At 60.6% G+C, this 16,454-nt stretch overlaps 2 protein-coding genes across 2 annotated transcripts; both read right to left on the reverse strand.

Moving 5' to 3' along the window:
• Nucleotides 1-2,135: 2,135 nt before the first annotated feature.
• Nucleotides 2,136-6,891, reverse strand: REN (renin; the record flags this gene model as incomplete). Its single annotated transcript, XM_082330063.1, has 9 exons — nt 2,136-2,297; nt 2,723-2,821; nt 2,931-3,075; nt 3,674-3,796; nt 5,030-5,235; nt 5,407-5,525; nt 5,739-5,862; nt 6,031-6,187; nt 6,791-6,891. 9 exons carry the CDS (start codon nt 6,889-6,891, stop codon nt 2,136-2,138), a joined length of 1,236 nt encoding a protein of 411 aa, XP_082186189.1.
• A 5,933-nt stretch (nt 6,892-12,824) lies between these two features.
• Nucleotides 12,825-14,333, reverse strand: GOLT1A (golgi transport 1A; the record flags this gene model as incomplete). Its single annotated transcript, XM_082330130.1, has 5 exons — nt 12,825-12,863; nt 13,050-13,113; nt 13,278-13,456; nt 13,566-13,657; nt 14,309-14,333. The coding sequence occupies 5 exons, from the start codon at nt 14,331-14,333 to the stop codon at nt 12,825-12,827; spliced, it is 399 nt and encodes a 132-aa protein (XP_082186256.1).
• Between the last annotated feature and the right edge of the window lie 2,121 nt (nt 14,334-16,454).

The following is a 16,454-nucleotide window of genomic DNA, read 5'->3' on the forward strand; positions in this document are numbered from 1 at the left end:
GAATTGAGCAGAGGAGGCTTAGTTATTTCCAACAGGAGAGTTTCTCTGCGGCAGGAAGGAAGGGTAGAAGCTTGCCAGCATCTCTGTGCGGCCAGAAGGCTGCGGAGAGGCCAGGCTGTAGCTCCAGCGCTGACCTGTGCAGATATCCCCATGCCGGGGGGCTCTGGGCAGCTCTGCCCTCCCTCCCGTGCCCTCCCTGCCTGTGCTGCCGCTGCTTCCCAGCCCCTGGGGTCTTCCCATGCTGATGAGCCGCTGCCTGCAGTGCCCGGGCGTGCTCAGGAAACGCTGGATGAGAGCAAGATACGCTGACCGCTGGGGCCCCTTCCCTCCACCCCCCGGCCCCAAAGAGCCGTGGCCACCACTCTCCTCGCCCCCGTGTTGGAGGTGATGGATCAGCGCTGCAGAAGGCGATGGCAAGAAACAAGTAACATCGTTGGGTGCCTTGAACTTCCCATCCCTGGAGACCCAGGGTTGTGCATCCCAACTTTAAGAGGTTTAAATGCTAGACAGCTGCAGGGAGCCTCCCAGGAGGGACAAACATCCGCTTGGCCACATCCTCTCTGCTGTAAGGCTGCTCCGCGGGGCAGGGGACGAGGGGCCGTGCTGGGAGGGAGGGCTGGCCAGCAGAGCGGAGCCTGCTGCCTGCCTGGCTGGAAAGGTCAGGCAGAAGCAGCCATTTCGGTGCTGGCAGGAACATGGCTCTCCCGAACATCCCTGCAGCCTGCGAGGCCGCTCGTGTCAGCCTGTGCTTCGGGCAGCACTGGGAATTCATCAGCAGTCATCACTGGTGGCAGAAACGAGGACGAGAAGCTTCTGCGAGCGACTGCGCTCAGATGGTGGCTTGCTCCAGGCTCTGCTCCACAAGCCCAAGCATCGTGCTCTGCTGTACCGGCACATTTCCCGGGGCTCGGCTGCGGAGCACGGCAGTCACAGCACCTGAGCTGGTCGAACTGGAGATGAGAGCGTGTTGCAAATCACTTGGCATCGGGCAGTGCTTGGATTCACAGCTGCTGGGCTGTAACTTGAAGCACCGCAGCCCTCCCGCAGAACTGGAAACACCAGCCTCCGGCTGGGAGCACTGGTCTGCCCCTCCTGCAGGGCCAGCCAGCGCGGGGCTCGCAGCTCCAGCGCGCTCCCGCTGAGCATCTCCGCACACGGCCAGGACCGAGGCAAGCCTCTGGGTGTTAGCTGGAGCCAACGTGGCAATGAAAACAGATCCAGGCACTGGGGCAGCAAGAGCTGCCTTCCTGGCGGGGCAGAGTCAGCCACCCTTAATCAGACCTGCAAGCACCTTCCCCTCCCCAAAGAGCAGCAAAGCCAGGGCTGTCCCTGTCCCTCTGTCCCCGGGGTGCGACCAGTGGTCCTGAGCCCCCCGCGGGAAGGCAGGTCGAGGCACGGGCACCCACACAGCAGATCAGCTCCTGCAGAAAAGGCTTGTTTGCAAAGACCCCGATTTGCCTACACGTGGGTGCTGTGGCACTAGCTGGGAGGGTGTTTCAGTCTTATGAAACAGGGAAGGACATAAATGTAGTGGTGGATCTTAGCAGAGGAATACTTGTTGTCCAGTTCTCTTTATAAAAAGTGTCTGATCTCTCCCCTCTGCAAGAATAAGCATCCACTCAGTGTCCTGTTGCTCTGAGATTGTTTAATATCAAAGTCATGGAGAGGGGTAGGGTTAACATCAGCTAAAATGGTCATCAAACACAGCCAGATTATTTTTCTCCCATTCAAAGAATAACACAAATGGTAACAGATCATCCCTTCTCGGTCTCTCTGCAACCTGCGAGCACCTCCACGCCAGCAGCGAGCCACTGCATGCCAGTTGTACCATCGCACGTCACCCAAAAAGTCCCTGGAGGTGCAACTCCAGACACAGGATCCCGCTTTGGTTTCCAGACTGAACACGCTCGCTAGAAGATGCATTTAAGGCTCAGTTCTCCCCAGCAGCAGAGACTCTCGGGAAACAGAGCGGGGGTTTTGGAGTGGGAGAAGGCGAGGTTTTGCAGTTGCTTCAGTAAGGAGAGGAGGTGGCTGAGCTGTAAGGAAACGCTGTTCTCGGTTGCACTTCAAATCGGTTCTTCTCGGTGGTGCTTCCAGGCTGGTTCCCCCGTCCCTCTCCTTGGCTTCCCCAGCCCTCAGCGGGCCGTGGCAAAGCCGATGCGGTTGTTGTGCCGGTCGAATTTGGTGTAGTAGTGCCCGATGAAGCTGGCGCCCAGGATCCAGAGGGGACCAGCCGGGGGTGGGATGTCCAGCCCAGAGAAAGCCACCACGCAGACGTCCTCTCCATACTGGGATTGCTGCAAAGACGAGGAGACCCACGCGGTGCTGGAGGTGCCGGGAGGGAGATCTCTACTGCAGCGTGCCCGAGGAAGGGCTGCGATCCCCAGCTCAACACCCTCTGCTTGGCCTCCACGTTCCTGCCTCCAGGAAGGGGGATGCCTGCCTGTCTCTGCTCTTTGCTGCTCACCCCAAATCTCCCCAAAACCACCCAAGGAAGCAGCGACAGGTTGGTCTGCCTCATCTGGACACCTCTGCCGAATAGGAGGGTTTGGGGAAAAACAAGAAGCATCCTTCTGGGCTCATCTCAGCTGCTTTAGGGGAGCCAGGAGGGTGCAGGATGGTCCAGGAGAGCTGCACCCCGAGATGCACCACTCTCCCCAGCAGACGCACCCAGGCTATGGGAGAGCTGCCCTCCCGCCCCGCACGGAGGGACGCAGCTTACCCGGAGGACGTAGGCTGAGCCGCCGAGCATGTAGGCCTTCCCACCCAGGTGGAAGGAGATGTTGGGCAGCTGAGGGACTCGGTCGCAGTCCACCACGTACTGCGGGAAGGGGAGACAGCGCTGAGCCCGTTTGCTGGGGGAGGGATGGGCTGGGGTACAGGCAGCAAGGGGGCAGGGACACGGAGCGGGGCAGAGGGGGTTTGCTCACCTCTCCTTCGGTCATTTCTGCTGCCCCGATAGCTTTCATCAGCACGGAGATGGGGCCGGCTGGGCCCGTGATGTAGGATGCTCCCGTGTCGACAGCCACCGAGCAGCCTTCCTTGCAGAACAGCATTTCGGCCCCTACGGACACCCTGGGGCGGGAGGGGAGAGGGGTGACCCTGAGTCCCCCACGGTAGCTGCAGCTCGGCTCCCAGGGCTGTGCGTGCCCATGGGCGAGCGTGCCACAGCTTTGTCCAGGGAACACCGGCCACGCCGAGCATGTGCTGCTCCCGGTGCCTCCGCGGTACAGGCTCTCCAGGCGCGCCAGCAACCCTCCCTTCAAGCTTCTCGAATGTGAACGCTAAGCTTCATCATGTGTGGTTTTTATTTTTTTTAAATTAAACAAAGCAGAATTGTTTCAGTGCCTCACGCTCCTTCTGCAGGACTAAAGGGGGTTAAACTCTTCCACTGCAGCTTCCAAGTTGAATCAGCCCACGGTGCCACCCCCTCTGCATTCCCCAGCTCTGCTCCGGGCTCCTTGCTGAGCACAGAGATGCAACTCTCTGCTGGAGGAACCGACCCCGCTCCCCTCCAGGGGGGAAAGCACCCACCAGCAGCACCCAGTGAACACATGCCTCCGGGGACCACCTTCCCCAGCACCCAGCAAGCTTCTCCCAGGCCCACCCTCGCACGCCCGGGGAGGTTTGCAGGATGCGGCCGGCGCGGGGCAGAGGCGCTCCCTGGCCTCACCCCTTCATGCTGATCTGCCAGTAGCCGCTCTTGCTGACGTTCAGGTAGTGGAAGTCCCCGGTGTAGTAGGCTGGGTCGGTGCCTCCGAGGATTATTTCTCCCCCGGGTTTCAGAGGAGCATTCCTAGGGTGCAAAACACAGTGGAGTGATTCCCCCTCGGCTGCTGTCCCTGAAAAACCGGGGAGAAGGGACCAGCCCCAGCCGTGAGGCTCTGCTGACCCGGTTAGCAGCGGCAGAGAGCAAGATGGAGCAGAAAAAACCCCAAGTTAGTGCACAGGGTGCAAGAGCCCGCAGGAGAGGGGTGCCACATGCTGAGGTCTCCGAGCAGGTCGGTGCTGGCTCCTGCGCGGGGCGGGCGCGCTGGCAGAGCCCGGCGCGGGGCTGATGAGGCTGTGAGCTCCCACGGGCCAGTGCCCAGCTGCCAGCGCAGGGCTGGGCTCGCCTGGGGCTGGCAGCGGGGTGTGCTGCCCGGCCGCGGGGCGCGCGGGTGACTGTTAGTGGGTGCTGTCTCGAGAGCGCTCGTGCTTTTCGTCTTCTTACTTCGAAGCTCTGCAAAGAGAGAGATGCTCCATAAGCCTGCGGTCCGAGCGCGGCTGTGTCCCCGGGGGTGCCAAGGGGACCCAAGCAGCACTTGGACCTTGGACGAGGCTGCAGTTGCAGCCAGCATCATTAGGCTTTGTTTGTTATTGGTGGCTCCACCTTTAGTTGAGGTAAAGAGCTACCATGCCTGCTTTAAGTGTGCGTTTCTGGGTCTGTTTGTCACTGCACATTGCCAGGCTGCTGTACCTGGGGCTGGGGGGGAGTCCTGGGGCGGGGGACGGCATTCCTGCTCTGCCAGCACGGGCCCTCCCGCCGCTCCTGCGGGTTTGCGTGCTGCTGGGAGGAGGGATGCTGGGGCACAACAGTTTGGGGCAAGAAATGAAAGGAGGTTTGGCTGCTAGTGCAGGTTTTTCTTCAATAGATTTTTGGTTTGTTTTTTTTTTTTTTAATTTTGCTTGTAGATGAAACACTAAATCCGCTCCCGGCTGTGGTTGCTCCAGCCCCGCTAGCAGAGCTGGCAACTTTGTGCAATCCGACAGTGACAAATGAGCGGGGAGCAGCCGCTCCCAGCCTCGGCACTCTCCACCCAGCAGCTCCAGATAAGCACCCACCTGGCTCTGCCTCTTGTGCTGCCTCATTCCACCCCAGCTCCTCCAGGCATCCTCCATGTGCCCGGGCCCTCCACCCCACCCCAGGCCCCGCAGCCCCAGCCCCAGCTCTTTCCCAATCCTGAGATGCAAACCCAGCACCGCCATGGTTGCAATGCCCGTGCCCTGCAAAATAAACACCTCCCCAGCCCCGGCACCGGCTCCCCACCAGACCCACCGGCTGTAGTAGACGGAAAACACGTCCTCCTTGAGGATCTGCTGGGAGAGGATCCGGTCGAAGACGGGGGTGATGCCATCGATGGCCTGGCTGGGGTAGCCCATCCCCAGCACCCCGTCAAACCTGGCAAAGATGAAGGGGAAGGCAGGCAGCACCGTCGCCTCGGCGAAGACCTGGATGATGGGGATGTCTGATACCTGGGGAAGGGCACAAGTGTCCTTGCAGGGAGCTGGGGGGCTAAATCTCCTAAAGAGCCACCCGTACTCTTGGGTAACTGGGGATGCTCTTGTGGGGGAGCAGAGCCACGCGTGGGCATCTGCTCGCTGAGCCAGCAGCTCCAGATCTGCGAATCCAGGGCGCGCACTCACCATGACGATGTCCTGGCTGAGGAAGCCCTTGACGCTTCCCGTTCCGTAGCGGATAGCGAAGCCCGTGCCATTGGCTATGTACGTTCGTGACTTGGAGGAGTCGTAGCGGCTGTGGGAAACTGGGGAGAGGGAGAAGGCGCATCAAAGAAAGTGAGGGAGGTGATGGCAGGACCGGCTAAGGGTCTCTGCTTCCCCAGCCTCCGCGGGATGATGAACCCACCCTGTGCCAGTGCCAGGGGACCGGCAGCAGCAGACGCCGCTGTGCAAAGGTAAACCCACCCCAGCCCACTCTGAGCAGCCCTCGAGACGGAGGGACATGCCGCCGTACTCACCGCAGGCGCTGTAGAGGGGGGAGCACTTGTAGGACGGCACCCACAGGTTGGCCGAGCCCGTGTCGAAGACCACCTTGAAGGTCTGCGCGGGGGTACCGATGCTGATCTCGCCGAAATACTGGGTCTGGAAGGGGCACGGCAGTGGGGAGCATCACTGGGGTCACGGCTCAGAGAGGAGAGGGGGCTCACGCAGACGTGAGCGCAGCGAGCGCACCGTGGGGTGCAGCGAGTGGGACTTGCGGGGTGCGGGGCCGTGTTGGGGTGACGAGCCCCCACGCAGGCAGAGACTTACGTCCAGGTAGTTAGTGAGGAGGGTGGGAGCCGTCCCGTTTCTGGGGCCGGCCACGCCGCTGCGTCTGCTCTGTCTCAGCTCAGGGAAGACGTCGGACACCTTCACGCCCATCTCCTGCAGCGTCTGGCGGATGGAGGGCATCCTCCGCAGCGCGATCCTGCGGGGGGGCGGGCAGGGCTGGGGGGCCGGGAGCACCCAGGGACCCGCAGGAGCCCCCCCCCAGCTCCCTGCCACCCCCAGCACTCCCGCTTTGGGAACTCCAGCCGGGTGGCTCTAGATGGCAGCAGCTCCCCGCAGCACCCGTGGGGCTGCCAGCCGGGCCGCGGTGGGAGCCGCTCCCGCGGCCCCGCCAGCCCCACACCGGCCCCAGGGGGGGGGAGCACCGCGGCCCACCCGGGGCAGGGACCCCACGGGGGCTGGCTGCTGCAGGAGGCATCTCCCGACACCGGGCAGCCACCCCTGGGCTGAGCCCGGCCCCGCGCTCGGCTCCTTTGCTTTGCAAGTGAAACGCTTCCTCTTGGCCTCCTTGGTTATGTGGGAGCCGGGGTGCTGCTGCGCCGTGCGGTGCTCAAGGGGAGAGAGGGAGAGGAGCGAGGAAGAGCGGGTGTGCTGAAAAAAGGAGGTGGGAGGGGGTTTCCCAGCACGGCTGCAGCAGGAGGAGAGCCCTTCGGTCCTCAGCACCACCCCGAGCACCCAAAACCAAGGGGAGACAGCAAGACCCACAACATCGTGGGCCGCCTGCAACATGCACGCCTGCTACCTCTGCAAAGCCTGGGCTGGCGAGGGGAAGAAGCTGGCACCCCAGGTCACGGCCAAGACCACCAGATACCGCTGCACCCTCCTGCTGTGTCCTGCCGGCATCGCGCTCTCCCAGGGCAGCCGCCTCCTTTGCCAACAGCTTCGTTGCATCCCAAAGGGGAGGATGCTTTTATAGCCTGGGTTTCTGCATCCGTGTGGGTTTCTCCTCCCCGCCGGCCGGGGGAGGGCCGGGGATCCCGCGGGCAGCACTGAGGGCAGGTAGCTGGATGCTGACCGTGATGGCCCCCGCGGAGGGTGGCACAGCCGGGAGAGCCCCGTGCCCGGCGGGCACAGCTGACAAGCGTGGCTGGCAAGGGGAGCTGCGAACCCACGCTCCCCGCAGTTAACAGCATTGCTACGTGTCAGCGCCCGGCCATCGCTGCCACGGCGTGTGCGGGGCACGGGCCAAATGCCTGCTGGTGTCAGTCAGGAGAGCTGGCGGGTGGTGCCGACGCAGGTGGGGGTGGCTCAGGTCTAGATGGCAGTCTGGCCAAGGCGATGTCCCTGAGGTCCGTGCTGCAGAGGAATGGGGTTTTCCCCAAAGGTCTGGGGGTGGGAACAGCAAAGGGCCCTCAGCCACAGCCCCCTCGGCCACGCAGACACCAACCGCGAACCCACCGGACCCCGCTGCCCTTATGGGGGCTGCTCTGAGCACAGCGAGGGGGAAAATCCCTCCCCGCTCTGTTAAACCAGCGAGGGAGCCGAGCCTTAATGCAGAGCCTGGGGCAGAGAACAGCTAAACTCATTGCAGTTGTTACATATGATATTAGATCAAGGTACAAGTGTCCACAGCCTGGCCAGGCACACGGCGGTTGGGAGGAGCGGTCTGTTCTCCACCTTGTACAAGCAGAGCGCAGAGGAGCCCAGCCGGACTCTGGGTGCCCGAGCTGCTGTGCCCAGCCCTGCCCTGCGTTTCAGAAGGGAGATGCCGCTCAAAATCCTCAGCGTGGGCTGCAGGGGACTCCTTCGTACAAGGTGCATCGCTGGCCCCCGGCTCACACGCGGCCGTGTCTCCCCAAGCAGTGCCCAGCCCAGGGGGGTGGGTGCCGGATCAGGCCCCGTGGCTCCCAGCCCAGCGCTTGGCCCCAGGGAACCTCGGTGGGAAATGACTGTAAAGGCAATAAAAACGTTCTCGGAAGAAACCTGATGACACGCTTGCCCCTGCCTCGAAACCCCCAGCTGCGCAATCACACTGGAGCACTCCTGTTGTGGATGGGATTTGTTTAGGGCACTGCTGTCACCCTTGTCTTGGGGACACCGGTGCTGGGGGGTGAGAGGACACCCCACAAGCTACAGACAGCTCCCCTCCAAACCCGGGGCTTTAACGCCTCTTTCCTCTGTGGGATTTTGGCTGCGGTGCTTGGAGCCAGGGGAAGGCTGACCTCGGCGGGCACCGAGGCTCTGCCCCGCGGGTTGCAGCCCCGCTCCCCCGGCCCTGACGTCTTTTCCCACGCTGAGCCCCAGCGCTGCGTCACTCGGGGAAGCCTCGTGCCCCGGCACAGGTTGCAGCGAGGTGCAGAGGTCAGGAGGCAGCAGCCCGGTCCAGGAGCTGCAGCGATGCGAGAGAGCGCCTGGCAGGGAGCCACCGGACATAAATCCCCTTCCCGGGCATCCCGCGGGCTCTGCCTGCTTTGCCAAGCCCCGTTCCCCAAAGGAGAGGCCGGGGCTGCAGTGTGACTTCAAAGGCAGAGGGCCACGTCAGCCGGGGGAGGGTGGTCCCAGGATGTGGGGCCATGGGGCTCTGGCGTTTCCAGCTCCCCTTTGACCCAAGGCCAAGGGGAGGCACGTCTGCGGGAGCCCTGAGGAGCGTTAGATGCTCTGGGCATGGCTTTCCCCTAGGAGGACAGACAGACTCCCCTCCCGAGGGGCAGCCAGAGCGGGATGCAGCTGGGAAGGGCGGAGGGCTGCGGGTACCAGGGAAGGGGCAACGCCAGCCCGCTCCGGTCCCGGAGGAAGACAGCCCTTCCCTGCCAAGGGGATGGCATCACAGCCCCCTCGGAAGGGAAACCAAGGCATAAACAGGCAAAACCAACTTACCCAAGCCCGTCAGAGAACTGAGGCCTGTTGCCTTGCTGCGGCCAGTGCTAGCCCTGAGGCTGACCTGCCTCGCTGGTGGCACCAGGGCTCCAGGATGCCCCTCAGCACAGGGCTCCTTCCCCTGCGCAAGGGAAACCCCCGCAAGGCACTTCCCAGTCACCAGCAGGGATGAGCAGCTGGTGCATGGGAGCAGCGATGGAGAGACCTGACGCGAGGCTTTAAATAACCTGCAAAGGGTGCGTTTGTGCACAGGGTTAGAGGAACCAGGGGAGCGGCAAGGAGCATCGCTCTGCCGGCTCGAAGGGCCGGAGCTGTGCCGGGAGCCAGGCTCTGCAGGGCAGCGCGGGAAGGACGGCCACAGGGACATCAGCCGGCTCTGGAACCACGCTGATTTTATCCCCAGCCCTCCAGGAGACCCAGACCTGCAGGGAGGATGCTTAACTCTTCCCACACAGCCTCAAAGCATCAGGCAGCTCTAAGCAAAGCATCACTTAACCTGAATTTGCAGCGACTGAAGGTAGCAGGCCACCAGGCAAGGCTGCAACCTCCCTGCTCGATTCGTGCGCTGCTGCGGGAAACCTGCTGCAGTTTGCTGCAAAGGGCTGGGGTTTCGTACAATTATGTATCCTACAAAGAGCAGCTCATCTGGAAATAGCAGGGGAATGCTCTTAAGTTATTTCCCCGCCTACTTTCAAGGAGTGAAACGATTGAGCTAAGAGTAAATTCAAGGAAAATGCTTTCCAGAGAGAAACAAATGCTTTCCTGCAAGATAAATGTGTTCCTCTCTAGTGTTGGGCTGAACAAGCACATTTCTTAAAATACAATTTGAAATATTAAGTCCTTCCCTCTCTAAATAGAATCATTAGGAAGTTTTACTGAATAGCCTTATTTCTTGAGGGACCTTTTAAAACAGTAAAAAAGGTAGATGCATTTCTGTCCTTCCCACACATTTCACACGCTTTTTAGTTCATGGGTTTGTTGCTAGTAAAAACACACAAGGCTTGTGAGGATCCTTGTTCCGGATGACCGAAAAGCTCAAGCACAAAAGCAACTTTTGGGAAGGACTTAGAGGAGGCTCTGGATGGCACCGACACCGGGGGAATTCGGCCATTGACGTCAGCGGAGCCAGGGTTTCACCCAAAGTGCTTGCTTAAAACCAGAACTGCTCTGGCAGGGCACATTGAAATCACAATTTACTGAACCAGAGGGAAAACATTCCCCTGCAATAAGCTCCAGAAACGCAGGCTCGGGCTCGCTGCTGCCTGCTCCGTCCCGGGGCAGCTCACAGCGGTTCCCCGGTCACTCCGGGGCTGGATGGGAAGCATCCCCGCTGCCACCCAGGGATGATGCTCCATCCCGGCTTGATTTTCCTAGCAGGGTGAAGTGATGGGGGCTCACACCCTGCTCATCCACGCTTGCTGCCGTGGGGATGGGGGTGTTAAACAGGGGCAATCACACCAGCCTGCATGGGATGTCTCTAGGACCACTTCTCTTTCTCCTGGCGAAGCCCTGAAGATGAACCTTGGCCAGAAAAGGTTGCTCTACAGCCCCGGTTTTCAGCTGGGGTGAAGCAAAGACAGGAATTGCAGCTAGGCACTAGGGAGGCCACGGCTCTTGCTTACCTGTGTGATGTCCAAGCCCAGGCTTCCTCTCCCATCCCTCCTCCGCAAGCAGCTGCCCAGCTCTTGCTCTGCTCCAAACCCCTCTGCTTTATCATCAAAGCTGGCCCTGATAGCAGCAGGACTGAACCCATCTCTACCTTCCTCCTGCCCACAGCCAAGCTCATGCTAGGAGCTCATTTTTCCCCCCCCTCTTGAAAGCCTCCCACTGCAATCTGTGCTCAAAGTAAAGGCACCATCTCAAAAGCAGCAGCAAGGAGCAGCTCCCCCAAGCCAGACCTCCCAGGGACACAAAGCAACCCCACTGAGCCTCAGGGGGGCTGCCCTGATTTATACCTGCTGGGAGCTCCTCCTCTGTAACCAGGGCTCAGCCTGGCTGCTGGGCTGGGGTTTGGGTGCCCAAATGAGTTTCCCCCCTGCAGCTGAGCTGGCAGAGCAGCTCCCAGCTCCGCTTCCACCTGGTGCAAACCCACTGCAAACCTGGGCACCGGAGCAGTACCTGCTAAGTGCCAAGGGGCGCTGCCACCAGCTCAATCGGGCTGCGCTTCAATCAAGAGGGAACAGGTTTAACTCAAACTCATTAATTAATTCTTGCAAGTTAAGAAGGGTATCTGCACAGGGACTGGCTTTGATGTGATTGCCTTGGTTTAATTAAACTCCTGCTTGCACCCAGCTTCCCAAGTGCTCATAGAAACCTGGCTCGCATCCATTCAGCTTGTGTCTCTGATCGCGCAGACCCGCTGAGTTATCCAACCAGTTCTCCGGCAGTGCTGGCTGTGCTCCTGGGGAGAGGAGTTTCTGCAGCCCGAACAACATAACTCCTTTAAAATCATCTGACGTTAAGCTAGGAGAGCCCCACACTGTCCTCAGGTTCCTGCCTGCCGTGAAGGTCTCCCTGCGAGCAGCCGGCCCCTCGCACGGGGGGATGCTCGTCCTCCAGAGCATCCAGCAGCACCGGTCCTGCCTCGAGCAGGGTTTAAAAACACCTGATGTACCTGGGCCTGAATGGTTCTTGTGGCCAAATCAGCTGCAGAGAGGACACAGAGGGGACCTGGTGGGCAATGCGATGTGATGAGCCCCCAGCAGCTGGCCAAAACAGCCACTTTCTGTCCCTACAGAAACACGCTGGAAAGCAGCAGCTTCCCATCGCCCTCCCAGAAGGTGCGCGGGGGCTGGAAGGATGCGCGGCAGATGAAAAGGCACTGGGAATGCCAGTGGATGGGGCTGGATCCCTCTCCGGGCCGTGAGCCGCAGATCTCGGCAGGCTCCCCCGGAGCGGTGCAGGCATCCGGGTCGCAGGTAGGCAGCCAGCCCCCCCCAGCACCCAGTGCTGGAGATGTTCCCCTGGCTCAAACCCTGGCAGAGCTGTCCTGGTGCCCACCACCGCCGTAGCTCCAGGCAGCAGCCAGCGGGTCCAGCTCTGCTCCCCCCTGGCCGCATCCCGCAGGAAGCAGGTCTATGGGAAATGCGAGTCCTGGCCCATTGCTCAGAGATACCAGCACTGTAACTCTGTGTCTTTGCTCCAGCCCCCGCTCCCACCCCAGCATCTCTCAATTAATTAATAACCCCAGATGTCATTTGCTTTTTCATGGTCGCTGAATTTGAACAGGGTAATTTACTCTCCTCCGATCAGGTCATGAAATGTTAATGTGGTTTAATGGGTGTTTTCCTAACCTCCCCTGCCCTCTCCCGCGGCTCCCCGGGCTCTGCTCTCCACAGCCCACATCCCCAAGGGATGCATGGGAAGGCAGTGCCACGGCCACTGCCTGCGAGCCAGGGCTGCCCGCACTGGCCTCGGCCCGTGGCCAGGGCAGCCAGGGCCATGGCCACTGAAAGGTCCCCGTGCCATCTCCAGACCTGGCCATGGGAAGGTGCCCGTGCCACCTCCAGCCATGGCCATGGGAAGGTCCCTGTGCCACCTCCAGCCATGGCCATGGGAAGGTCCCTGTGCCACCTCCAGCCATGGCCATGATGCCTCTTGATGACACCAAGAGGAGCCAAGGCTGGAGCAAGCCCTGAGCCACAGGAAAGGAGCACAGTCAGAGTTTGGTCTCAGACACCCTTTTTAATTAAATCTTTCGACAGGGGAAGACAAAAAGTATGAAATAACGCTAATAATTCCAGAAGCCTGTCTGGCACAGCCTCTGGTCCCCGGAGCCTCTCTCAGAAGCTGCTCACAGGAGCCCCACGGGGCAGCAAGGCACCGTCCCCACAGCAGGGGTGGCTCTGGCTGGCGCTGAGGGTCCCGGGGCCAAGAGAGGCAACAGCTCACTGCAGGGGAGCCGGACCCAGGGCTCACTCGCGCTGTCCCATCTCCAGCGATTCGGCTCATCTCACAGGTCACACCATGGAGCTGCTGTCTCCCATCTTCTGCAAGAGCTGCAACAGGGACAGATCCTGATTAGCAGTAAAATTCTCCAGTGCATCCTCAGGGGGCTGCGGCGAGACCACCGTGACCTTCCCTGGCTGGTCCCAACCACGGTGATCGGGATTGATATCACCCGGGGACTGCAAACCCCAAAGGTCACATCTGCCCAGGAGAACCGTGCCCAGCGCCCTGCTCACCTTGCTCAGCAAGGGGATGTTTGCCAGCGAGCCCAAAAACCCAAAAGCCACTGGGAAAAAACTCCTGTACAGAAACAAAAGTCTCTGTTATCCCCATGCCAGGATTTCGCCAGGATGGGAGCAGCGGGGTCTCTGCTCGGGGCTGCAGGGCATGAGGCTTGCCCAGCTCCCGCTCGCCAGCCCGGGGCACCCATGCCACGCCGGGGAGCCGGGTGCTGTGGGACGGACCCGAAGAGGTTGATGAAGCCGTAAGCCTCCAGCAGCATGCCCAGGAGGGGCCACCGCATGAGGACGATGAGGACCCCCCCAAGGAAGAAGCTGGTGCCCTTCAGCTTTGGCCGCTGGAAGAAGAAGGTGAAGGTCCTCCTGAAGCCGATGATGAAGACCAAGCCGGAGAGGAAGAGGATCTGGGAGGATGAAGGGGAGCAGGTCAGGGAAGCCCTGCCCAGATGGACCCTTTGCTCCATCCTGGGCATCAGCGCCTGCTGCGGGGAGCCCCAGCCCCACCGTACTCACGTTCCCGAAGGCCAGAAGCACTGAGTCAAAGTACAAGAGCATCCCAAAAAAGACGAAGAAGAGGCCGAAGCCAACCAGTCCCACGCCGATCCCTGCGGAGGGTGGGAGGAGGGCTGAGACGGGGGCTCGGGCACGCAGCTCAGGCCCCACCTTGGGCTGCGGTTGCTCTCCTCGGCACCTCTCTGACCCGTTCCCTCCCAGAAGTGTACTTTGGATTTGTCTCCAAAGCTTAGAAACAGCCTTTCCATCTGCCTAAGCCTTGGGGAGACTGTCAGGTGCCCAAGAAACTCCTCTGGGCTGCCAGATAAAGAATAAACCACAAATTAAAAATGAACGGGAAGGTTGTCTCCAGCATTTTTCTGAACAGTGGCACGAAGGGTGTCTGTGCAGGCAGCCGGTGGGAGAGGCTGGCAATGCTCTCTGGATGAGCTGGGCACCTCCCCAGTTGCTGTTCCCGATGCAGACCTGGAGCAGAGGGTGAGGGCAAACCTGGCTCTGCAGTGCCCGCGGTGCTGGTCCCCATACAGAGCCCTGCCTGCTCCCCGCATCCCGGCAGGGCTCCTGCCGCATCCCCCAGCCCAGGATGGGGCTTCCCATTGCACCCTCTCCCTGCCACGATGACTCCAGGCAGCAGCTTCCAGCCCCGGCTTGGCACTGTGGAGCATCCCCACGGTGCGCCCTGGTCCCACGGGGCCAGGCATCGCCGCCGGGACACGGCCACCCCAGCCCGCCCGCCCACTTACGCTGGAAGTCGGTCAGAGACACCATCTTGCCGGCGGCGGGGCTGGGCGAGGGCGGCTGCCCTTCCACGTGCCTCCCCAGCAGTGACCCTTGGAAAGGCCTTTAGTCCCCACGTCATCCTGCAAATCATTAACGGCCCCGCAGTGCCTGCCCCGCACCAGCAGCACCTCCTTCGGGCGGGACGCGGTGGCCGGGCATCGCTGCAGGGTGACACAGAGGGGCTGGTGGCCACGGCTCCCTGCCTGGTCCTGCTCTCCCTGCGCCAGCCTGCATGGCCTCCCTGGGAAGGGATGGCTTGGAGCAATCCCCAAAACAGGGGGATGCAGGTGGCTGTGGCGTCCCTTGGGGTGTCTGAGTGGTACCTGGGGCACCGCGAGCCCCGCACGGCGCTGGGTACTGCATGCACAGCTCCCCGCAGCATCGTCGCTGGTGCATGGCGCGGGGCAGGGACCGTCCCAGCTCACAGCCAGGCTGCCCCGCGGGAGAGGGGAGCTTTGGCACCCGCCGTGCCCCAGCCCCATCCAAGGCCTGGCCCCCGGGGTTTGCTGCCCGCTGCAGGGCCGATGGCTCGGCCAGACCTGCTGCCTGTGGCCGATGCAGGGTCCCTGCATGGCACGTGCCACCCCTGGGCCACCTCAGAGGGACCTCTACCCCCGTGTCCCTCGGGAAAGCCCGCAGGGACCAGCTCTGCACATTTACAAACCAGCCACTTTCATTCCTTGGCTTTATACAAACTTGCCAGGTACAAATGTGGTGTTTTTAGTCCTCCAAGAGGGCTGGCTACTGAGCAGCTACAGCTAAAATAAACTCACTGGGAAAATACCCCCCCAGAACAGGGAGAGGAAGGAGAAGGTGCCACCAGCCCTGGAGCGAGCTACGGGCAAGGCGAGACCCTTCCCGAATGGTTGAAATGCTGTAGCCATTCGTCCACTGCCTCTTCGGTCTAATATTAAAGTGTTATCTGAGGTCACCGCTAGACAAAAGGCACCGACACCTTGTTGTTTCTTAGATACTTTTATTTCTCTAACACTAGCAAAAAAACCCAGAAAACAAATGCCTCCCTTCCCACCCTCCCCAGTGCATAAATAGATTTCCTCCCAATGCAAATTCTTTCTTGGTTACAAGTCACTGGTATATGAAGTGTTATGAAAAATAATAACCAAAATAAAATTAAGTTTTTTTAAAAAAAAAACCAACAAAATAATGACCACCGGGTTCCACAATAGGGCAGCCATGGGGTCCCGGTGCAGCGGGCTGCACTCACACCTTGGGGAAGGCTCAGCCCCGGCCACCGCGGCACGGCTGAGCCAGGGCTCACCGGCAGCTTTGGGCACGCCAGGGGCAGGAGCACCGGGATGCTCCTTGTCCCCTCCGGCCCCCAGAGATGGGAGGAATTGCTGCCTATGGGTCTACGTGCCCCCTGGGCTCCCCGCCGGGCAGCACGGCCTCTGCGTGGGCCACAGCCGTGCACCACGGGCCCGGCACGGCCCCGGCGGTGTCCCCGCAGCCGGTGTAAGCGGGGTCTGCCCCGGTTACACGAGCTGGGGAGCCCGCCCCGGCCGCCACGCCGCTGCGCTCGGGGACAGGGAAATAAACGCATCATCTCTTAAAACTTACAGTCTCTTTATATTTTATTTTAAATAAATTTGCTTTTAATAAAAGCAGAAAAAATATATATATTTTAAATAGGTTTTTTTTCTTTTTTTTTTTTTTCTCTGATAAATTGGCAAAGAATCTGCTTTTGTAACTCATTGGCAGGGCTGGTGCCAACAACCCTGCGGAGAGAGAGATTAGCACAAAACAGTACCTCCCAGAAAAGAAGAGAAAAACAAATATAGATATATATTATAAATGTATAATTTCCATAAAACATATATTAAGGCATGTAATAGCAAAATAAAGGGCCAGCTTTATGAGCTAAGAGGGCTGCGGGAGGCTCGGGAGCGGAGCAGGACTCGGGGCTCCTGGGATCCTACCAGTATTGCTAAGATGGGGTGCGCGGGGGGCGATGGGATGGAGGGGGGGCGCACGGCAGGGGTCCTGGTGGGTGTCAGGATGAGGCCAGTAGGGAAACAGCTGCAGGATGGATGGTCTCTAGCTCCTCACTCCATCTGCCTTGTCCACCCCAGCCCCGTGGCGGCAGCCCTG

This window comes from Platalea leucorodia (assembly GCF_965183815.1).
Source record: "Platalea leucorodia genome assembly, chromosome: 19".
NCBI classification, from domain to species: Eukaryota; Metazoa; Chordata; class Aves; order Pelecaniformes; family Threskiornithidae; genus Platalea; species Platalea leucorodia.